The 18073-nt window shown below is 56.1% G+C and overlaps 1 protein-coding gene across 3 annotated transcripts; it reads left to right on the top strand.

The window, feature by feature from the left end:
- Positions 1-3407: 3407 nt before the first annotated feature.
- Sdsl (serine dehydratase like) lies at positions 3408-14539 on the top strand. Of its 3 annotated transcripts, none has more exons than XM_004636002.2 (8): positions 3408-3626; positions 7594-7760; positions 7846-7885; positions 8382-8521; positions 10642-10730; positions 11244-11471; positions 13024-13148; positions 14189-14539. In XM_004636002.2, the coding sequence occupies exons 2-8, from the start codon at positions 7602-7604 to the stop codon at positions 14380-14382; spliced, it is 975 nt and encodes a 324-aa protein (XP_004636059.1). In that variant the 5' UTR covers positions 3408-3626; positions 7594-7601; the 3' UTR covers positions 14383-14539. The 3 variants fall into 3 exon arrangements, with proteins under 3 accessions (XP_004636059.1, XP_023576363.1, XP_023576362.1); XM_023720595.1 differs by lacking the exon at positions 3408-3626 and adding an exon at positions 3642-3674; XM_023720594.1 differs by lacking the exon at positions 3408-3626 and adding an exon at positions 3689-3993 and having other exon boundaries at positions 7590-7760.
- The last annotated feature ends 3534 nt before the right edge of the window (positions 14540-18073 follow it).

Consider the following 18073-nt stretch of genomic DNA (forward strand, 5'->3'; position numbering starts at 1 on the left):
TTCAGGCTGGCCTTGAGCTCACTTTGTAGCCCAGGCTGGTCTTGAACTCACAATGATCCTCCTGCCTCAGCCTCCCGGGTTTTGGGATTGCAGAGGTGTGACACCACATCTGGCTCTAGTCCCTCCTTCTAAAACCATCCAGCCTGCCTTTGTTTTCTTTCTCAGTACTTGTCACATATTTGTCCCTGATATATGTCCCACCCCCTGCCCCTCACCGCTGACCCTGAGCTGGAGACTCTGCCTGTTTCATCCACTGCTAAGCCCCCAGGCCTGGAAAGGCCTGGCACACAATAGGTGCTCAATAAACACCGTCTAACAAAGACCACCCCAGAGTGATCATGGGGTGAGTGCCTGCTGCCATGTGTAACAACCTCACCATTCTCTCCCGAAGCCTCTCCCTAGCCTGATCATTTCCTGACCCCTATCTCTGCTCATGCACCCCCTACACATACAAGCCCCTCTGTGGCCTGCAGACCCCAGCCCTCAGCAAACTCCAGTGGTGACCTTGGCCCCACGGTGATGTAGTACGATGCTAGTGCCTCCCTGGTTCTTTGTTTGGTACTTCTGTTGAGATGACCAGGACACTGTGGCAACAAGATAGGTTTTATCTAAAAAGCTATTGTTCCATATCCAAGTGCTGTGTGCCCAGCACCCCAGCGCTTACGTGATTGTTTTCTTGGTGTAAGGAGCCTGCTGCCGTCAGGATTCCCTTGTGTTGGGCCTGGTACACATCACCCTGTGGCCCTCACTGTAGCTGCTGGCACCTAAATCTGCTTGTTCTCAGTCACCTGGCTTCTGGCCACCAATTGATTTGGTAAAGAATCCATGGAGTCCCCTCTGGGCAATTTGATGGCGACACTTCCCAGCTCTGCGTCATCCCAAAGGTGACAAGCAAACATCCTGGCAGTGGCCCTGATGTCTGAATGTGGCCACCATGGCCAAGGTTGGGACTCCCTGAACTTTCCCCGGGGGTGTCATCCACCATTAGCAAACATGTGACAGGTGGAGGTGGCCGGGACACATCCTGGGAGGAGCGTTGTCAAAGCTCATTGAGAAATCAAGACTTTTGTTTGTTTGTTGGTGATGGTGTCATAGTCCTGGCTGGCCTCAAACTCACATCTTCCTGCCTCAGCCTCCTGGGTGCTGCACCAGGTTGGGGCCATGAATTAAGGGTTAACATTCTTCAAAAGCTGGCCTAGGGGCCAGGGCAGGAGCATAACTTTGTGCCCCTCCCGGGCTGGGTCCCAGGTCTCGCCCTCAGGAGGTGCTGCTCCAGAAGGCAGAGGTTCTGGTGTCCCCTCTTTGTCCAGGTATGGCAGCCCAGGCCCCCCAGAGCTCCCTATCTACACAGGCTGGGGCCCATTGCTCAGCCCCAGTTCCCGAGCTGCCAGTCTCTGGCTCAGCCTCCTCCTGTCTTGCAAAGCAGTGACAACAGTCAGGGCCACCATGGAGGCCAGGAGGCTGGTGCAGGCATGGGGCTCTTGCCCCTCTGTTCCTTCACCACTGGGGAGAGCAGTGTGAAAGGGCACTTCTTGGACAAGAGGGGCTGTGGGCAGCCCAAGGTGTTGAGGACAGGGCCTGGCTGTCCAAGGTGGCCGTGACCTGGCTGCCTCCAGCTTCCCACTGTCCCTTTCCTTGCTGCTGTATGACCTTAGGGGCGTGGTTCAGCCTCCTTGATTCTGCTCCCATCTTCTGGGTCAGCACTCTGAGATACCAGCACGTTGCACTCCCAGTATCACCAGCGGCTGCACCGCTAAGCCGCTCCTTTTACAATAGCGCTGATGACAACAGCAGCGACAATGATCAGCACAGCACATGACCCACCCATCCCATCCAACGGTGTGTGTGCGCGTCAGCCCAGCCGAGTCCACGAAGCCTGTCCCCCCACCCCCAGGAAGCAGTGTCTCACCCCTCCTCATGCTGGAGGGGTCGGGCACAGAGAGGTTAGAAACTCAGCCAAGGTCACACAGCTGGGTCACCCAGAGCGGCTCTGTATGGGCGTTGGCCCAGGGTCTCTGTTCCAGCTCCTAGGCCTGCTGCCTCTTCCTGCCAGAAATCCTACTACTGCTTGCTATGTTTTTTGGATGGTGCTGTGGTTTTCTGAGACAGGGTCTGTCCAAATCATTAAGCTACCCAGTTGGGCTCAAACTTGTGATCCTCCTGCCTCAGCCTCCTCGAGCGCTGGGCTTCTTAAATTTCACACCTGCCTTAGCTGCTGTCTCGAGATATGAGTGTGGACATGCACATACGCATGTGGACCCTCGGCACAATCAGCTTGCTAGTGCATGCAGAAATGAACACCCACTGTCACAGCCCTGGGCATGCAGGTGAGTACAGGGCTCAGCAGCGGCAGCGGCAGCGGCAGCGGCAGAGGGGTGGCCGTGTGTTCTGGCTAAGGCTGCACTGTGCTTGCTCAGACATTGCCCTGCCCTGTGCCCGTGGCGACCTGTCCTCCCGAGGGTCCACACTGTCACCAGACCCAGTGTCCTTCTCTCCCCTTTCTGCCAGCCAGGGCCACCTCATCTGCTGGCTTTTGCCAACTCTGTGTCCCCGCCTTGGGACAGGTGTGTGCTACTGTGAGGGCTGAGGTCACCTGGCCAGAGTCCTCCTCCCAGTCCTGGCCACGGGGCCTGGACCTCACCTCCAGGAGTTAATCATCAAGCCTGAGACACTGTGTGTAGTCAAGAAGGACGCAAGCACCTGGGCTGCCAGATGCCACCAGATCTCATCTGCTCTACAGGGAACTGAGGCTCAGAGGAGGATGCAAGCAGCTCAGGTTCACCCTGGGAGATTGGGGCAGAGATAAGGGCGGGACCTCTTGGGTCCTTCCCCTGCCTAGAGTCTTCTATGGCTCCCTAGTGCCCTGAGGAAGGTCAGACTCTGAACTGGGGCAGATGTAACTGCGGTCACAGGCCCCTCCCCCCAAGTCACTTACTGTCTCAGTCCCACTATTCTTCATGGCCTGCTTTCCTTTCCTTTCCTCCCCCACCCTTTTCTTTTTTCTTTTTTTTTTCTTGCTGTACTTGGGACCCAGAACCTTTGCCCTGAGTGACATCCCAGCCCTTTAAATTCTGAGACAAGGCCTTACTAACTTGTGTAGGCTGGGCTCGAACTTGTGACCCTCCTGCCTCAGCCTCCTGCTTCAGGCCCGCACCCCACGCTGGCTGCCAAGGCTTCCGCCCCGATGGTGGGCTCTGCTTCAGCAACTGGAAGCCCGGGATCCGCAGGTCTCAGCTCTTCTGGACCACGGCACTGGGCTCCTGCGCGGTGCAGATGCCCCAGCAGGGGTCAGGGCCGGAACTACCCTCGGTGACATCTTCATTTCCAGGCCTGGACTCCCTAACCCCGGATGTGCGCTGGCCTTGCCGGTGTTATGGGGACGTGGCTCGCTGTCGCGGGCCAGCAGGGCCCGGGCGGGGCCCGAGGGTCTCTGAGCCCCTAGCCCGCAGGGTGATCCTGGCCAGGCGCGCGTCCTTCTCTGAGCCTTGCTTTCTCAGGTCTGCCGCCAGGAGGTGACGCGCAGGGGGGCTGGGCTCCGGCCCGCCCCTCCCCTGCCAGGGCCTGCTCCTTTAACGAGAGGGGAGGGCGGAGCCAAGCAGGACCACGTCCGGGCTGCGTGGGTGGCGGTGAGCACGGATATTGGTGGCGAGAGGGACCCGAGGGACGCGAGGGGGGAGAGCGGGCAGGAGCGGCCTACTGGGGCTCAGCCGGCCCAGGGCCATCCCGGATCCCCGGCCTGCACCGGGGAGCCCGCCGCCCTGGGGACCCGGGAGGGCGGTGAGACGCCGGGCGGCGCTGTTCGTCGCGGAGCTGTGGGAGGGCTCAGGCCGAGGGAACACCTTCCTGGTGACGGAGCCGCAGTCTCCGCGCCGCTGGTGCCACGGCAGGGGGACCCAGGTGCCCATGGCCCGGCGACCACGGGGCAGGGGCCGCTCGGTTAACCGCGGCCTCCCCGGGGCCGGAGGACAACTGGCGATACGCTCTGGGAGGATCGCAGATCGGCACCGCGGTCCTGGGACCTTAGATATTAACCTCCGGCCTCCGGGTCTGTAAACGGAGCCAATCACAGATTTATGAGGCGGGACGCAGGCGCAGGGCACGTTGCCTAGCTCCTGAAGGGACCCACACAGCCACCAGCGGTGCTGGTCAGCACTCGGGCCCTGGGGCTTCGCTTAGTACCGCCCACGATCACACACACACGCGCACACACACACACACGCACACACGCACGCACGCACGCACGCAGACACCAAGCGCTTCTCCTGGCTATTTTGTTTCCTAGTTCTTAGTTTTAATGGTAGCCTCCTCCAGGAGATCTGTTCTCACTTCCTTTCTCGGGCCAGGGACAGAGCTCAGCACATGGTCGGCGACCTGAGTTCCATTCCTTGTACTGAATCTCCCTTTCTCTGTGTTTTACTCCTTCGTAGTTTTCACCATCCGCGATTATTTTGTTTGTCTCTCCAGTTACTTAGTGAATGCTGCTTCTCCCAGGGACTGCTAGCCCCAGTGTAGACACCCCGTTCTGCGGTGGCTGTCTCAGTTCCTAGTTCAGGGCCTGCACTTGCAGGTGCTTAATAACCCTGCTGGCCTGAGCCTGCCTAGCCCTACCTGGTCCCCTGAGATAAATGAATTTAGCTGTCTGTCATGGTGGGGACTGACCCAACGGTAGCTTCGACTATTACCCACACTACGACCTGTGAGTTGGGGGCCGTATTTATCCCCATTTTCCACAAGAGGAGATGGGCACAGAGGGGTTGGGACACTGGCTTGGATGATCACACAGCCAAGGAACCAGAGCTAGTTTCTAACTCTGGTCCCTGTGGGGCACCAAAGCCTGAGCTCTTGGACTTTAGGTCCAGTCCAGGCTGGAGTACAGGCTTAGGGACCAGGGGTGACCCCTGGACTTGGTCCTCTGGATTTGAACCCAGCCCAGACTAAGGGCAGAAGGAAGAACAGGGAGCGTCCCCTGGAGTCCAGCGCTGGAACTGCAGGTCCAGCCTCGCATGCTGTTCTCCCCTCCCCCACTCCGGTGGCCCCTTGTACAACCGCTTTGTGCGAGGGTCCTTGCTGTGTCCCTTATCTCACAGATCAAAAAAGAGGAGCCACCACAGCCACACACTATGACCCATCAGATGTGCACCCTCAGCTAACCTGTGAAGAACCTCAGCCTGGCTGAGATGTTGCATGCCTAGAGCCCCAGCATTCAGGAGGCTGAGGCAGGAGGGTCCAAAGCTGAAGCCCAGCCTGGGCTATCTAATGAGACCTTATCTCAAAAAGAAAAAAAAAATCTACCCCAGGCTGGGAGTGTAGCACAGTGCCAGAGTGCCTGCCCAGTGTGAGTTTGGCCCTGGGTTGATCACCACCACTGCAGAAACAAGTTTAAAAAATACCCCAAGTCCTACCACCAGCCACAAAAACAGCCATTTATTGAATTTATTGAGGGTATTAAACTTTTGAATTCAACATTAGTGGGGCGTGGTGGCCCATGTCTGTAATCCTAGCACTCAGGAGGCTGAGGCAGGAGGATCACTGTGAGTTTGGGCCACCACTGGGCTAAAAAGTGAGCTCAACACCAGCTTGAACCAAGTAACGAGACACTATCTCAAAAAGACGAGAAAAAAAAAAAAGAATTAATTGCCAGGCATTTGATTATATGAAGGAATTATTAATGTGATAATGGTATTGTGATTATTACATTTTAAAAATAGCATCATTGAGGCATAATTTACATACAATAAAATCACTGCACTTTAAATGCAGAATTCAGTGAATTTGGACAGATGTCTAGAGTTGTGAAGCCACGTGGTTGCAGTTTGTTTTCTTTTATTTGAGACCCAGTCTCTAAGTTATTGAATTGTCCAAGGTTGGCCTCAAACTTGAGATCCTCCTGCCTCAGCATCCCAGAGTGCTGGGATTTCAGGCCTGTGTCATTTTGGCCAGCCTCATGTGACTACATTTTTTTTTTTTAAAAGTTCTTTGCAGGGCTGGCGAGATAGGTCAGCAGACTAAGCACTTGCTTAGGCAAATGCAGGGGCCAGGGTTTGATCCCTGGCACCACATGCTGCCCTGGCCCCGCCCCCAGGGTACATTGAGCCATCGATGGAGTCTGGGCATGGTGGTGGTTACACCCGTAATCTCAGCACTAGGGAGGCTGAAAACAGGAGGATCCCTATGAGTCCAACCTGTGTAGTGAGACCTTGCACACACACACACACACACACACACACACACAAATGTTCGTTGCATTTATTTATTTACACGGAGACTTGAACTCAGGACCTTGGGCTTGCCAGGCAGGGTCTGTACCTCTGAGCTATAACCCCAGCCCATTCTTTGCTTTTGGATGATATTACAGAGTTATTATTACATTTACAGATATAATAATCAGGAGGAAAATACACTAATGATAAAAATGATAGCAATAATAATGGAAAAAATTCAATCACACCGGAAGGGCACACTGATATGGGTGAAACCAATTAGACCAGGAGATGCCAACCGATGGCTGAAGCCAGATGGCAGCTAGGTAGGAGCTGGGTCCCACCAGTCCCCGTGCCTTTGTCCTGCTTACATTTGTGTAACAGAACATTTTTAAGTTTCTTTCCTGAGTTGGATGTTGTGATTCACATACTGGTAATCTCAGCTACTTGGGAGGCTGAGGCAGGAGGATCACAAGTTCAAGGCCAGTTTGGGCAATTTGTGGAGGGACTCTGGCTCAAAATGAAAAAAACATGCTTAGTGGTACACACATCAGAGTAATCCCAGCACTCAGCGAGGCCGAGGCAGGAGGATCACCATGAGTCTGAGGCCTGCCAGGGCTACTTAAGTGAATTCAAGGCCATTCTGAACTACACAGTGAGCCACTGTGTCAAAAAAAAAAAAAAGAAAAGAAAAGAAAAAAAAGTGCTTGGCATGTAGCTCAGTGTGAAGGCCCTGGGTTCAATCTCTTGTACTAGGAAAAAACAAAAGAACAAAACAAGGCCATGTCTTGGGCTGGAGAGATGGCTCAGTGGTCTAAGGCACCTACTTAGAACAAGCTTAGCAAAGCATCAGGGACCGCGGTTCAATCCCCCAGCACCACATGCCAGCCAGCCCCGCCCCCTGGTGGGCTGAGCTGGCCACACACACACTCTCTCTCTCTCTCTCTCAAATAAATAAAAAAAACAATTAAAAAAAAATTTTAACAAGGCCATGTCTTTCCCTAGTCTTCTATGACACCTCTCCCCTCCCTGTCAGTTCTGCCGTTCCACCTCCGCCAGGACTTAAACTCGGCCCGCAAGGCTTCCCCTGCCTTCTCCACTCCTGAGCCCGGGCTCTGCACCTGCTACGAGTAGTAGGTGCTCCGCCAGCGCGTTGCGAGCTAGCAGGGGAGTGAAGGAATGCAGGAACGGCCGAGTTCCCTCCTCCATCATGGTCTACATGTGTCCCCAGCCCTGTGCTCAGCCGCACTTACTGACTGAAGAGCGTCCAGTCCCGTTCTCCTCGTGCGGATGGGGAACCTGAGGCCAGGGGAAGGCAGATCCCTCCCGAGGGGGTCTCTGCCGGGGGCTCCGGACTGGAGCGGCCTGAGCGGTGACCATCGTGTCCCTACAGTTGTCGCCATGGAGGGGGCGCAGAGCGAGCCATTCCACACGGTCAGCCCTCTGCTGCGGAGTTGGGCGCTGTCCCAGGTGGCCGGTGCCACCGTCTTCCTCAAGTGTGAGAACGTGCAGCCCAGCGGCTCCTTCAAGATCCGCGGCATCGGGCGCTTCTGCCAGGAGGTGAGGGCGCGGGCGGCCGGCGAGGCTGCGCGGGTGGCCGGCACAGCGGTACGGACGAGCCCCAGCTCTGCCCTTCTCTCCCCAGATGGCCCGGAAGGGGTGCCGACACCTGGTGTGCTCCTCAGGTGACCCCCTTTCTGCTTCCTGGGTCCTCCGGCAGGGGTGTGGGCAGAGATAAGATGTCCAGGGCCTGGGCTTCTCTTAAGGGCCAGCTGTACCAAGGCCACTGTCTCAGATGGCCACTGTGTCTGTCCCGTTCCTGCAACCCAGAATTCACGGTAGCAGAAGCGGCCAGAAACTGAATTCATGCAGGTTTACACTACAGCCTCAAGCGCAGACAGGTCCCAGGAAAGTGGCTTTCAGGCATAGTTGGATCCAGGCGGTCTTCCCCGTATCTCTCCTCGTGTATTTTCTTTCCCCTGGACGAGTTTTTTTCCCATACAGCCTTCGTGGTAGCCAGGAGTCCCAAGAAGGACTGGGGCAGCTTCCCTCCTCCCTAGAATCCTAGAATCTGTAGTGCGTGGTCTCCAGGTTGAGCTCTCCGATTGGCTCACTGTAGGTCACGTGATCGGGAGGGCGTTGTCACCGGAAGCATTGAAGTGACTCGGTTCTGCTCTCCAGGGGGCAACGCGGGCTTCGCGGCTGCCTATAGTGCCCAGAGGTTGGGCCTCCCGGCCACCATTGTACTGCCTGAGGCCACCTCCCAGCAGGTGGTGAGGAGGCTGCAGGGTGAGGGCGCTGAGGTGCAGCTGGCCGGAAAGGTAAGGCCCGGGGGAGATGTCTGGCTGGCCGGCCGCCACCCCGGGAACCCACTCCCTTCCCCTTGGGAACCGAGGCCAGGACCCACTCTGCTCTCAGCATGGCGGAGCTGAGGGTGGGCGCAGGCTGAGGACCTCCCGCTTGCCTGTGCCATGTGACCTCAGGGTAACCCAGGACTCCGGTGACCAGTGGGAGAGTGTGCCCTGTGTTCTCACAGACTCTGGTATTTCTTAACATTTGCAAGGAGTAGGAGGGCTGGGTATGGGGGTGCAGCCTGCTATCCCAGCGCTCAGGAGGCTGAGGCAAGAAGATTTCTGCGAGTTCAAGGCCAGCCTGAGCTCCATAGCAAGACCCTGTCTCCAATAAAAGTCTGAGAATGGTGGCTGTACCATCTCACACTGGGGCCACACCAGCAGGACAGAGGCCATGGCCCACAGAGTGGGCCAGAGGTCACTGACCCACAGTTATTGCAGAAGCAGAGACCCAGGCATGGCACCTTTGCACATCCAGGGGGAGGAGAAACTTCAGCAAAGAACAGGGAGCACTTGAAAAACCTCTCAGGATTAAACTAGAGGCCGCATAATGGCAACACCAGGGCTGCCCTGCCTGCAGATTCTTCCTGGGTACTTCCTCCTCTCTTGCCCTTCTTCCTTCCTTCCTCTTCATCTGTTGCTGACCATCCTTCCATCCTATAGCTTTTTCATCTCTCCCTTTCTTACTTTCATCCACCTATCTGTCCATCTATCCATCTATCTGCTCGTGCATCATCCCATCCAATAGCTTTTCTATCTCTTCCTTTCTTACTTTCTTCCATCCACCCACCCACCTGCCCATTCACCAACCCATCCACCCACCCACCCATCCATCCACCCACCCACCCATCCATCCACCCACCTGTCTGCCCATCCATAGACCTGTCATCCTGAATCCATCTCCATGTGTCCATTACTTATTGCACATTAATCCCAACCCATCCTTTATCCATCCTCCACCATGCATCATCCCATTGTCCATTGACCCATTTATCCTCCCTCCCTCCCTCTTTCTTTCTTTCTTTCTTTCTTTCTTTCTTTCTTTTTCTTTTTCTTTTTTTGTATTTAGTACAGGGTGTTCAGAGTCTTACTACTAGATCAGATTTGTGGTAATTTTCTTGTTTTCAGCCTCCCAAGCACTGGGATTCCAAGCGCACACAACCATGCCCAGTCTCAATCGCTGTCTCAGCATGCCCTGGAGGCGGGGCTGGCATGGCACACTGGGGTTCGAACCCTGGCCACTGTGCCCTACCTAAGCAGGTGCTTTAGTCTACTGAGCTATCTGACTGGCCCTTATCCTTCATATATTTCTGTCAACCATTACTTCATATCCATCTGTGTTCCACTCATTTGTCCATTTATTCTGCATCCACCCATCCATCCATCCATCCATCCATCCACTCATCCTGTGGCTGACTCAGAGAGGGGACCCAGGTAAGGCCCCAACAAGGGTCCTCCAGCTGAATTTTGAAGGAGAACCTGATCTTCCCAGTGGGGATGAAGGAGAGGGAGGAGAGAGCAGGAAGGGACATGGGCTGAGCTGTGTGTGTGTGGGTTGGGGTGTTGAGCACAGATGGGGCAATGGGGAGCCAAGGGAGGAGTTTGAGCAGGGGAGGTGCTGGTAGGGATTTTCTTCTGCTTGTTCTAGGACAATGGAGTGGGTGGGTGGATGAAAGGCTACGGGCTTTACACTTTGGAATTCAGTTTGTTTTTTTCTTTTCTCTTTTCCTCGTGTTTTTGAGATGAACTATGTAGCCGAGGCTGGCACTGAACTCGGCAATCCTCGGGTCTCAACCTACCAGGGGCTGGGATCACAGGCATGCACTGCCATGCCTAGCTCTGATTGCTGGTTTTCATAAGCATAGTTTGTAATGACCTCTTGGTGTGAGGCACTTGGTCCCTGCCGACTGGTTAGAAGTGGGCAGGGTCCCTTGGGGATCAGGACAGCATGTAGCAGCCCCATCTGTCCCTATCCAGGGCACTCTGGGCTTACAGAGGTCTGGGCTCAGCTGGGCAATTGGGAGCCCCACCTGTGTCCCGCCCCTGCAAAGCCCGGCTGCCGAGCGCCTGAGGGCCTCGCTTCTCTCCAGGTGTGGGACGACGCCAACCTTCAGGCACACGCATTGGCGCAGAGGGACGGCTGGGTGAACGTCCCCCCATTTGACCACCCGCTGATATGGTAAGGGTGGGGCTTGTGGAGGGACTGGGGTAGGAGGCTGCAGACCCAGATAGGCAGGAGTTTGGACCCCACTTCTATCCCTTGGGAATGATGGGACTTCTGTGCCTCAGTTTCCACATGTGTAACTGGAGGGGATGATGGCACCAGGTCCCTCTGTGAACTGTGCCTCAGGGCCAAGTGCAGGCTGAGGGTCTCTTGTTCAGTGTGGTGATTTTCCCCGAGGGCCCTGTGCTGGGAGTCCCTACACCAGCTTATAGATGAGTGGAGGGTGTCCAGAGAGGCCAAGTGACTTGCCTGAGGTCACACAGATCGCAGGCTGCAGAGTCACAGGGCCCTTATCCCAGAATGTCAGCAGCTGGTTCTCAGTGGTGCAGGGACCCCTGCATCGAAATCGCCTCTCTCTGAAGTTTGGGGGCTCAGTGGGTTAAAGTCCCAGGAAGCTCCTGGGCTGGGCCTGAATGGATGAAGGAACGGCAGCCAAGGCCCAGTGACACCCTCTCCTTCTCCCCCCAGGGAAGGCCATGCCAGCCTGGTGCATGAGCTGAAGGCTGCCCTGGGGGCCCCACCAGGAGCTGTGGTGCTGGCCGTAGGCGGCGGGGGCCTCCTGGCTGGGGTAGCAGCTGGCCTGGTGGAGGTGGGCTGGCAGAGCGTGCCCATTGTCGCCATGGAGACCCGAGGGGCGCACAGCTTCCACGCGGCGCTGGAGGCAGGCAGGCTGGTTACACTGCCCGACATTACCAGGTGGGCTAAGGCAGGGGCCTCGGGATGGGGACACCTGGAAGGGTCCTCGTCCCTGGAGTTCCAGCCACCATGAGTGGGGAGGGTCTAACGGAGAAGTGCGGATTTTTGAAGCAGATGAACAGTCGCACTTGGCTCAGCTTCTTAATGAACAGAGCAGGCATCCTGGGGCTGCAGCCCTGTGAACACCATTCGTGTGTGTGGCAGAGAAGCTAGTGAAGTGTAGACCAGCAATATGTGAGCGGAAAACAGAAAGCTGTCCCAGAATTCTGGGAGGCTGAGGCAGGAGGATAGCGAGTTTGAACCCAGCCCTGGCAACTGAGAGATTCAGCCAGTCTAAAAGTAGATTTGAAGGGTTGGGGATGCAGCTCAGTGCAAAGGCCTGGCTTCAGTCCTCAGTACCACAAAACCAGTGAAAAGCCAGAATGTCAATGTCACACGCCTTCCATCAAAGCTGAGCACCGCTCTGACCAGGGCTGCATTTTTTCCAGCCTATTTTACCCCCTGTGCAGTTACACAGAAGTGGGGGAGGATCTGTTTGTCACACAGTAGGTGCACAACAAATGTGTGTGAAATGAAGGAATGGGTTCTGTGGCTTTAAAAGCTGGGGATTATACATTTTTTTCTGTGATCTCTGTTTTTGTGGGGGGTGCTGGGGATTGAACTCAGGACCTTGCACTTGCCAGGCAGGTGCTTATGCTGATGAGCTATCTCCCTAGCCCTTGTGTCTTTTTTTGAGACAGGGTCTTGCTATACAGTTCAGGCTGGTCTTGAGCTCCCTGTGTAGCTCAGGCTGGTTTCCAACTCACAATGATCCTCCTGCCTCAGCCTCCTGAGTGCTGGGATTACAGGAGCTTACCACCAAACCTAGAGCCTATTATACCATGAACATGTTTTTTTTAAACGTATTAGATGCCTTTTCTCCACTGCATTTGTAACTAATTTATTAGTTTTAAATATTCAAAAAATATTCTGTGGTGCTGGGATGGAACCCAGGGCCTCACACCTACGGAGGCAGGTCCTCTATCACTGAGCCTCGCTCCCACCAGAACTGATTCTAATTCACTCCAGGAAAAGCGCCAAGCAGGTGAACACAGCGGTCTGCCTCACCTGCGTGTCCGCCCCCGCCCACCTTGCTGTGGCTTCTGGCCTCATTTCCTGTAGCTGCCTTAGAAATAACCACTCATGAGGCGGCTGTGTATGGGCCACCCCTCCACCGACTGCTCTGGACCCAAGCTCGTGTGGCCCCACACCCAGCAGGCAGTGGATCTCAAGTCTAGAGGCAAAGACCCTGGGCTTGGGGCCAGGATGCCAGGCTGTGTGTCCCCTAACCAATGCCTTCACCTCTCTGAATGTCTGTTTCTTCCCCGCAAAATGAAGCCAATAACACTTCTCACCCAAAGGATAAGTAGGTGTGAGGGTAAAAGGAACAGAGCCCAGCCTGCAGCGCCCTTAGGGACAATTAGCTACTGCGGAGATGGGACCTAGTCCCGGTTTAAACGAAGGGAACCCCTGGCTACGCCTGGCCTTCTGGGGCTCCCCATGCCATCTGCAGTGTGGCCAAGAGTCTGGGCGCCAAGACGGTGACCGCGCAGGCCCTGGAGTGTGCCCGACAGTGCAGGATCCTGTCTCAAGTGGTGGAGGATGCAGAGGCCGTGAACGCCGTGCAGCGGTTCCTGGGTGAGCCACCCTGCCCTGCCCAGCTCACAGGACCCAGGGCCAGGTCCCCCAGGCAGCAGCCCCACCTGACTGGTACAGGGCCAGGTAACCAGGAGTCACTCCATTCAGGGGCCAGGAGGTGTACCACTGGAGGGAAAGGCCCATGCGCCTCTCCAGCCTTGGTCACTACACAAGCCCCGCCTCTGCCTGGATCTCAATCCGCACCTTCTCCCCACCGCATTCCCTGCCCCAGGGCCATGCCATCCTCCTGGCACCTCCTCCAGGAAGTGGCCCCGGTCTACCCACACCCTACAGAGCCTGGGGACCTCCTAGGCCCTGGCTACTGCTCATAACTGCCTGGTTCTTCCCTGTCCTCACCACTAGATTGTGAGCACCATGAAGGCGGGGGCTGGGTGGCTTATTCACCCTTGTGTTCCAGGGTCCTCCCAGCACAGGGCCTGGCTCTGTAAATACTCAGGGAGTGAATGGCTGGCTGGCTGGCTGGATGAGTGGGGAGGCTGGTAATGGACAGATGGACACTGAAGGGCTGGAGGGATGGACTGACTGAGGGGGTCATGATTAATGAATGACATAGAAATGGGTGGATGGATGGATGGACAGACACATTGATTAATGGACATATTAATGGATGTTGAGATGGATAGATGGATGAATACCTTGATTTGTGGCCACACTGATGGATGGACAGAGGTGTGGACAAGTGGAGGGAAAGATGAAAGGTGGGCGGCTGGAGAGATAGATGGTTAGGTGGATGGATGAAGAGAGGGTCAGGTATGAAGGATTGCAGGAGGGTTGGATGGATGGATGGAGGGAGGGGTGGGTAGATGGATGGATGGATGGATGAATGATGGATGGATAGGTAGGTGGGTAGGTGGGCGGGTGGATGGATAGATGGATGGATCGTGGATGAATGGATGGGCAGATGGATGGATGGACAGATGGGTAGGTGAATGGGTGGGTGGATGGGTGGGTGGACAGGTAGATGGATCTGCAGGGCCTGAGCCTGCTGAATACTGACTGCATACCTCTCTCCCCTACAGACGATGAGCGCATGCTGGTGGAGCCCGCTTGCGGGGCAGCCCTGGCTGCCATCTACTCAGGCCGCCTGGGGCAGCTGCAGGCTGAGGGCCACCTGGACCCTTCTCTGGCTTCCATCGTGGTCATTGTGTGTGGAGGAAACAACATCGACAGCCAGCAGCTGCGGGCTCTGCAGGCCCAGCTGGGCCAGCACTAAGGGTCCCAAGGTGTATGGCACCTGTGGCAGCCCAGGGTCCTGGGTCACAGACAGTGGTGGAGCTGTGTGTGTATCCACAGTGACTTCCCTGTGGAAAGCCCCATAGGCCTGTTACCTGTGGCTCCCTGCAGCTCTGGCCAATAAACCTTTGAGTGTAGCTGGTGACTCCTGTGAGTGCCATTGTGAAGCACCTGGAGCTCCTGGGGGCACAGGTCATCTGAAGTCTACTCTGGGATAAAATGCCTCCAGATCCCATATTGCAGGAAATTGAGTATAATGGTGCACATCAGTAGTCCTAGAACTTGGGAGGCTGAAGCAGGAGGATTGCTGAGGGTTTGTCATCCTGGGCTAGAAAACAATACCTTACCTCAAAATGCAAAATAACTCCCTCCTAAAAACAAAAACACAAACACTCTAAAGTCTCAGATGGTGGACTGACAGAGCCAAGCTCCTAGGGGAGTGTGTTAGTTGATACATTGTGTCAACTTGGCTGAATCAGCTCCGACAGCGTGGGGGGCCTCGCCCTGCAGGTGGGCAGGGCCCAGGAATTGAGAAAGGCTTCCTGCCGCCGGTCCTGCTTCCTGGAGAAGTCCCAGTCTTCGGAGAAGCTTGGTCTTGGCAGCTGCACCACTTTGGAGGAGCTCCAATCTTCACTGTGGAGCACTGATCTTCGCAGTCAGCGCAGAAGGAAGAGAGAGGCTTGATGGACGCCGCTGCAGCTGCTGCTCCTCCTCTGCTCTTCATTGTGTTCTGCCGCATGAACTGTTGTTGTTTGCCTTGCAGCCAGCGGAATATGGACTGAACCCTCCAGTAACTGTGAGCTTAATAAGACTTTCCTTCCATCATTTTGAGTGTCCGGTATTTGTCCCAGCAATGAGTAAAAAGTAACTAAGACAGGGTGTGTCTGTCTGTTACTTTCTCTCGTTGCTGGGACAAAATACTCAACACCCAAAATGAAGGAAGGACAGGTTTATTTAGCTCACAGTTAGTGGAGGCTTCAGTCCATACTAAGCTGGCTCCAAAGCAGAGTGGCATGTGGCAGGGGGCTGCAGTTCATGGCCGCAGAAAACAGCAAAATGGCTAGAGCAAATGGGAGGAGTAGCGGCAACGAGGGCAGCAGGGAGCAAATCTGTCTCCCGTTGTTGCCTGCAGGCCATCCGCCCCAGGCTGGGAGTAGCACTCACACCCATAACCCATCACAAGGTCTAGAAGTCTGCCGCATGACTGCATGAGGCCTTTGGGGGACAACTAGACACAAACCATAACTCCTCTGGCCAGAGGTCAGCCAGGTCGGGAAGGAGGGTGACCCAGTCATCCATCGCTTTGGGTCTTCAGAAAGCGATTTTCAGTGTCACTCTGCATTGCTTGGTGCGACACGCGGTGTGGGGCTTGGAGGTGGGACCCTCAGGTGGTCTGCTCGCGCGTGTGGGCCAAAGCAGAGGCAGCGCTGGGCCTGAAAAGGGCACCTGCACACGGGTGGGGGCAATGGTTCTTAGCAGACGGGCGGGGAGTGCTACTCCTTTTGGCCACAAGGGGGCAGCAAAGCGTCTCCTATGAGGAAGGTGGCCCCGCTGGTGCCACCTGAAGACGCCTTTGCCCGCCTATTGGTCCCGCCAGGGAAAAAGTTCAGAGAGAACGGGGCCCACTCAGCATCAGAGCTCGTGGCAGAACCCAGCTCCGACCTCTCCGGGGCTGTGTGACCTTGGGCAAGCGTCCTCCCTTCTCTGGGCTTCTGGCTGCAAGTCCCGGATGTAGGAGGCACAGGCCACTTTCCTTAGTCCAGGCTCTTTCCTCCTTCAAGCGCCTCCTCTTACCGAGAGGACTAGAGCGCGTGGTGTCCTCCCTTGCCTCATCTCGCTCCCCTTCACCCTAAAGTAGCACCCTAGTGCCCGGGATTCTCCCCTCCCCCACTCTTACGGCTTCTCTGCTCCGGCAAGACGTCCCTCTGAGCTGGATGCAGCCAGACCTGGGGCTGGCGCTGCCCTGCCCACGGGCCTCTGTTGTCTTCCTGCTTGTGGAGGATTATTACACCTGCACGTATCGCCTGTCAACAAACACCTGTTCACACTGTCTCCTGGGCATTCCTCTCCAACAACAGGAACCAGGATTTATTACCCCCTCCGTCTCCTGCTGTGTGCTACAGGTCTCTGCAGCGCTGACCGCGTGATCCCGCCTGCTGTGTCCTCTGCTTCCAGCTATACAATCTTCAGAACCCCGGGAGAGGGCAGCCTCCTCCCAGAGCCTCCCTGGCGGCAGGGCTCGAAGGCGGGCTGCACTGGCCTGAAGATGGTGGCTGTCCCTGCCTGCCCCCAGCCCTGGGATACCTGGCAGCTGCTGTTTGCTTTCCTGCTGGTCCCCGAGGCTGCAGATAAGGGGGTCACTGGCCCCGTCCCTATCTGGTGGCTCTGTGGTTGACGCCCCAGGCATGTGAAGCAGGAGGAGGCACTGGAGAGTTGGGGACAGGTGTGGTGGGGGCTGCGGCTCTCTGTGAGGTCTTGTCGTGGTTTTTACCCTCCTGCTTCTGCCTCCTTTTGCCTCTAGAGGGACTGGGCATCTCCCCACCCCCGCCCAGGTGCTAGGGCAGGGCCTTCTTGGGCTGCATGAAGGTCTGGGGACCTGGCCTCAGGCGTGACACCTGTGAGATGTGACAGCCCCTGCTCACCTGCAGCTCCCTCGGTGGCTTCTCACAGCCAAGGCCCCTCTGAGTGCTGCGCAGGCAAAGCCCAGCACCGTGGGGCCCCATCTCCGTCCTACACTCATTCCCAGACGGTGGTTGGCCCAGTCGTGGTTGGCACACGGGGACAGGTCATGCCAGAGCCAGGGTCAGGCAGGACCAAGACAGGGGAGGTAATGCAGGGTCAGGAGGCCGACTGGACAATGCCCCACGCCTGTGGAGAACCAGCTGCGCTCCTGTCCGGTCCCTTCCAGAGGCTGACATGTAGACAGTGTGCACGGGGTTCTGGAGGCTGACATCCAGGGGCGCAGGTGAAGGTGCCTCTTGAGCACAGCTGGATTTGCACTCTAAGTGCTCATGGTGGGAAGGGGAAGAGAGGGCCCACACACGTCTGGGCTGGGCAGCTCAGTGATTCAGCAAGACCCTGTCTCAAAAAATAGAAGGGAGGGCCAGGGATATAGCTGAGCAACGCAGCGCCTGCCTGGCAAGTGAAAGTCATGAGTTTGATTCCTGGTATAGAAGAAGAGGAGGAAGAGGAGGAGGAAAGGGCAGGCCCTAGTTCCAATCTCCAATGCTGCAATCAATCAATCAACCTAAATTAAAAAGGGCTGGAATGTAGCTCCGCTCCCTGGTTTCCATCCTTTAGCACCCTCTGTCCAAGAACAAAAAGAGAGGCCCTTTTCATGGGTGGCCTCTCTCATCTGCCCAGCATCGAGCTGCCCAGGTTGGCGCCTTCTGCAAAACGAGGGCAGTCTGCTCCTGAGATCCCTGTATCTTCTGGGGGCCCTGGCTGCTTGTCCTGGGCAGAACAGCAAAAGACATACTTGCTGTGCCCTCCTGGCAAGGGTGGGTGTGCATCAGAGGAAGGCAGGAGAATGTCCTCGGTCACCGTGGGTGGCGGGCGCCTTTGGAAATGCCTGGTGCCAGTAGTGATCAGGGCCGGGCAGTCCAGATGAAATCCTCTAACATTTCACTCCAGCTCTGTAAGAAGATGCTGGCCTAATTTTCCATTCACCT

This window comes from Octodon degus, unplaced genomic scaffold, assembly GCF_000260255.1.
Source record: "Octodon degus isolate 3935 unplaced genomic scaffold, OctDeg1.0 scaffold00076, whole genome shotgun sequence".
NCBI lineage: Eukaryota > Metazoa > Chordata > Mammalia > Rodentia > Octodontidae > Octodon > Octodon degus.

Excerpts from the sequence above, each read along its gene's own strand:
- Sdsl (XM_023720594.1), top strand. The coding sequence starts at position 3,904 with ATGGCCCGGCGACCACGGGGCAGGGGCCGCTCGGTTAACCGCGGCCTC. Across the intron at positions 7,886-8,381 it reads ACACCTGGTGTGCTCCTCAG|GGGGCAACGCGGGCTTCGCG; the intron begins GTGACCCCCTTT and ends TCTGCTCTCCAG. Across the intron at positions 11,472-13,023 it reads ACACTGCCCGACATTACCAG|TGTGGCCAAGAGTCTGGGCG; the intron begins GTGGGCTAAGGC and ends TGCCATCTGCAG.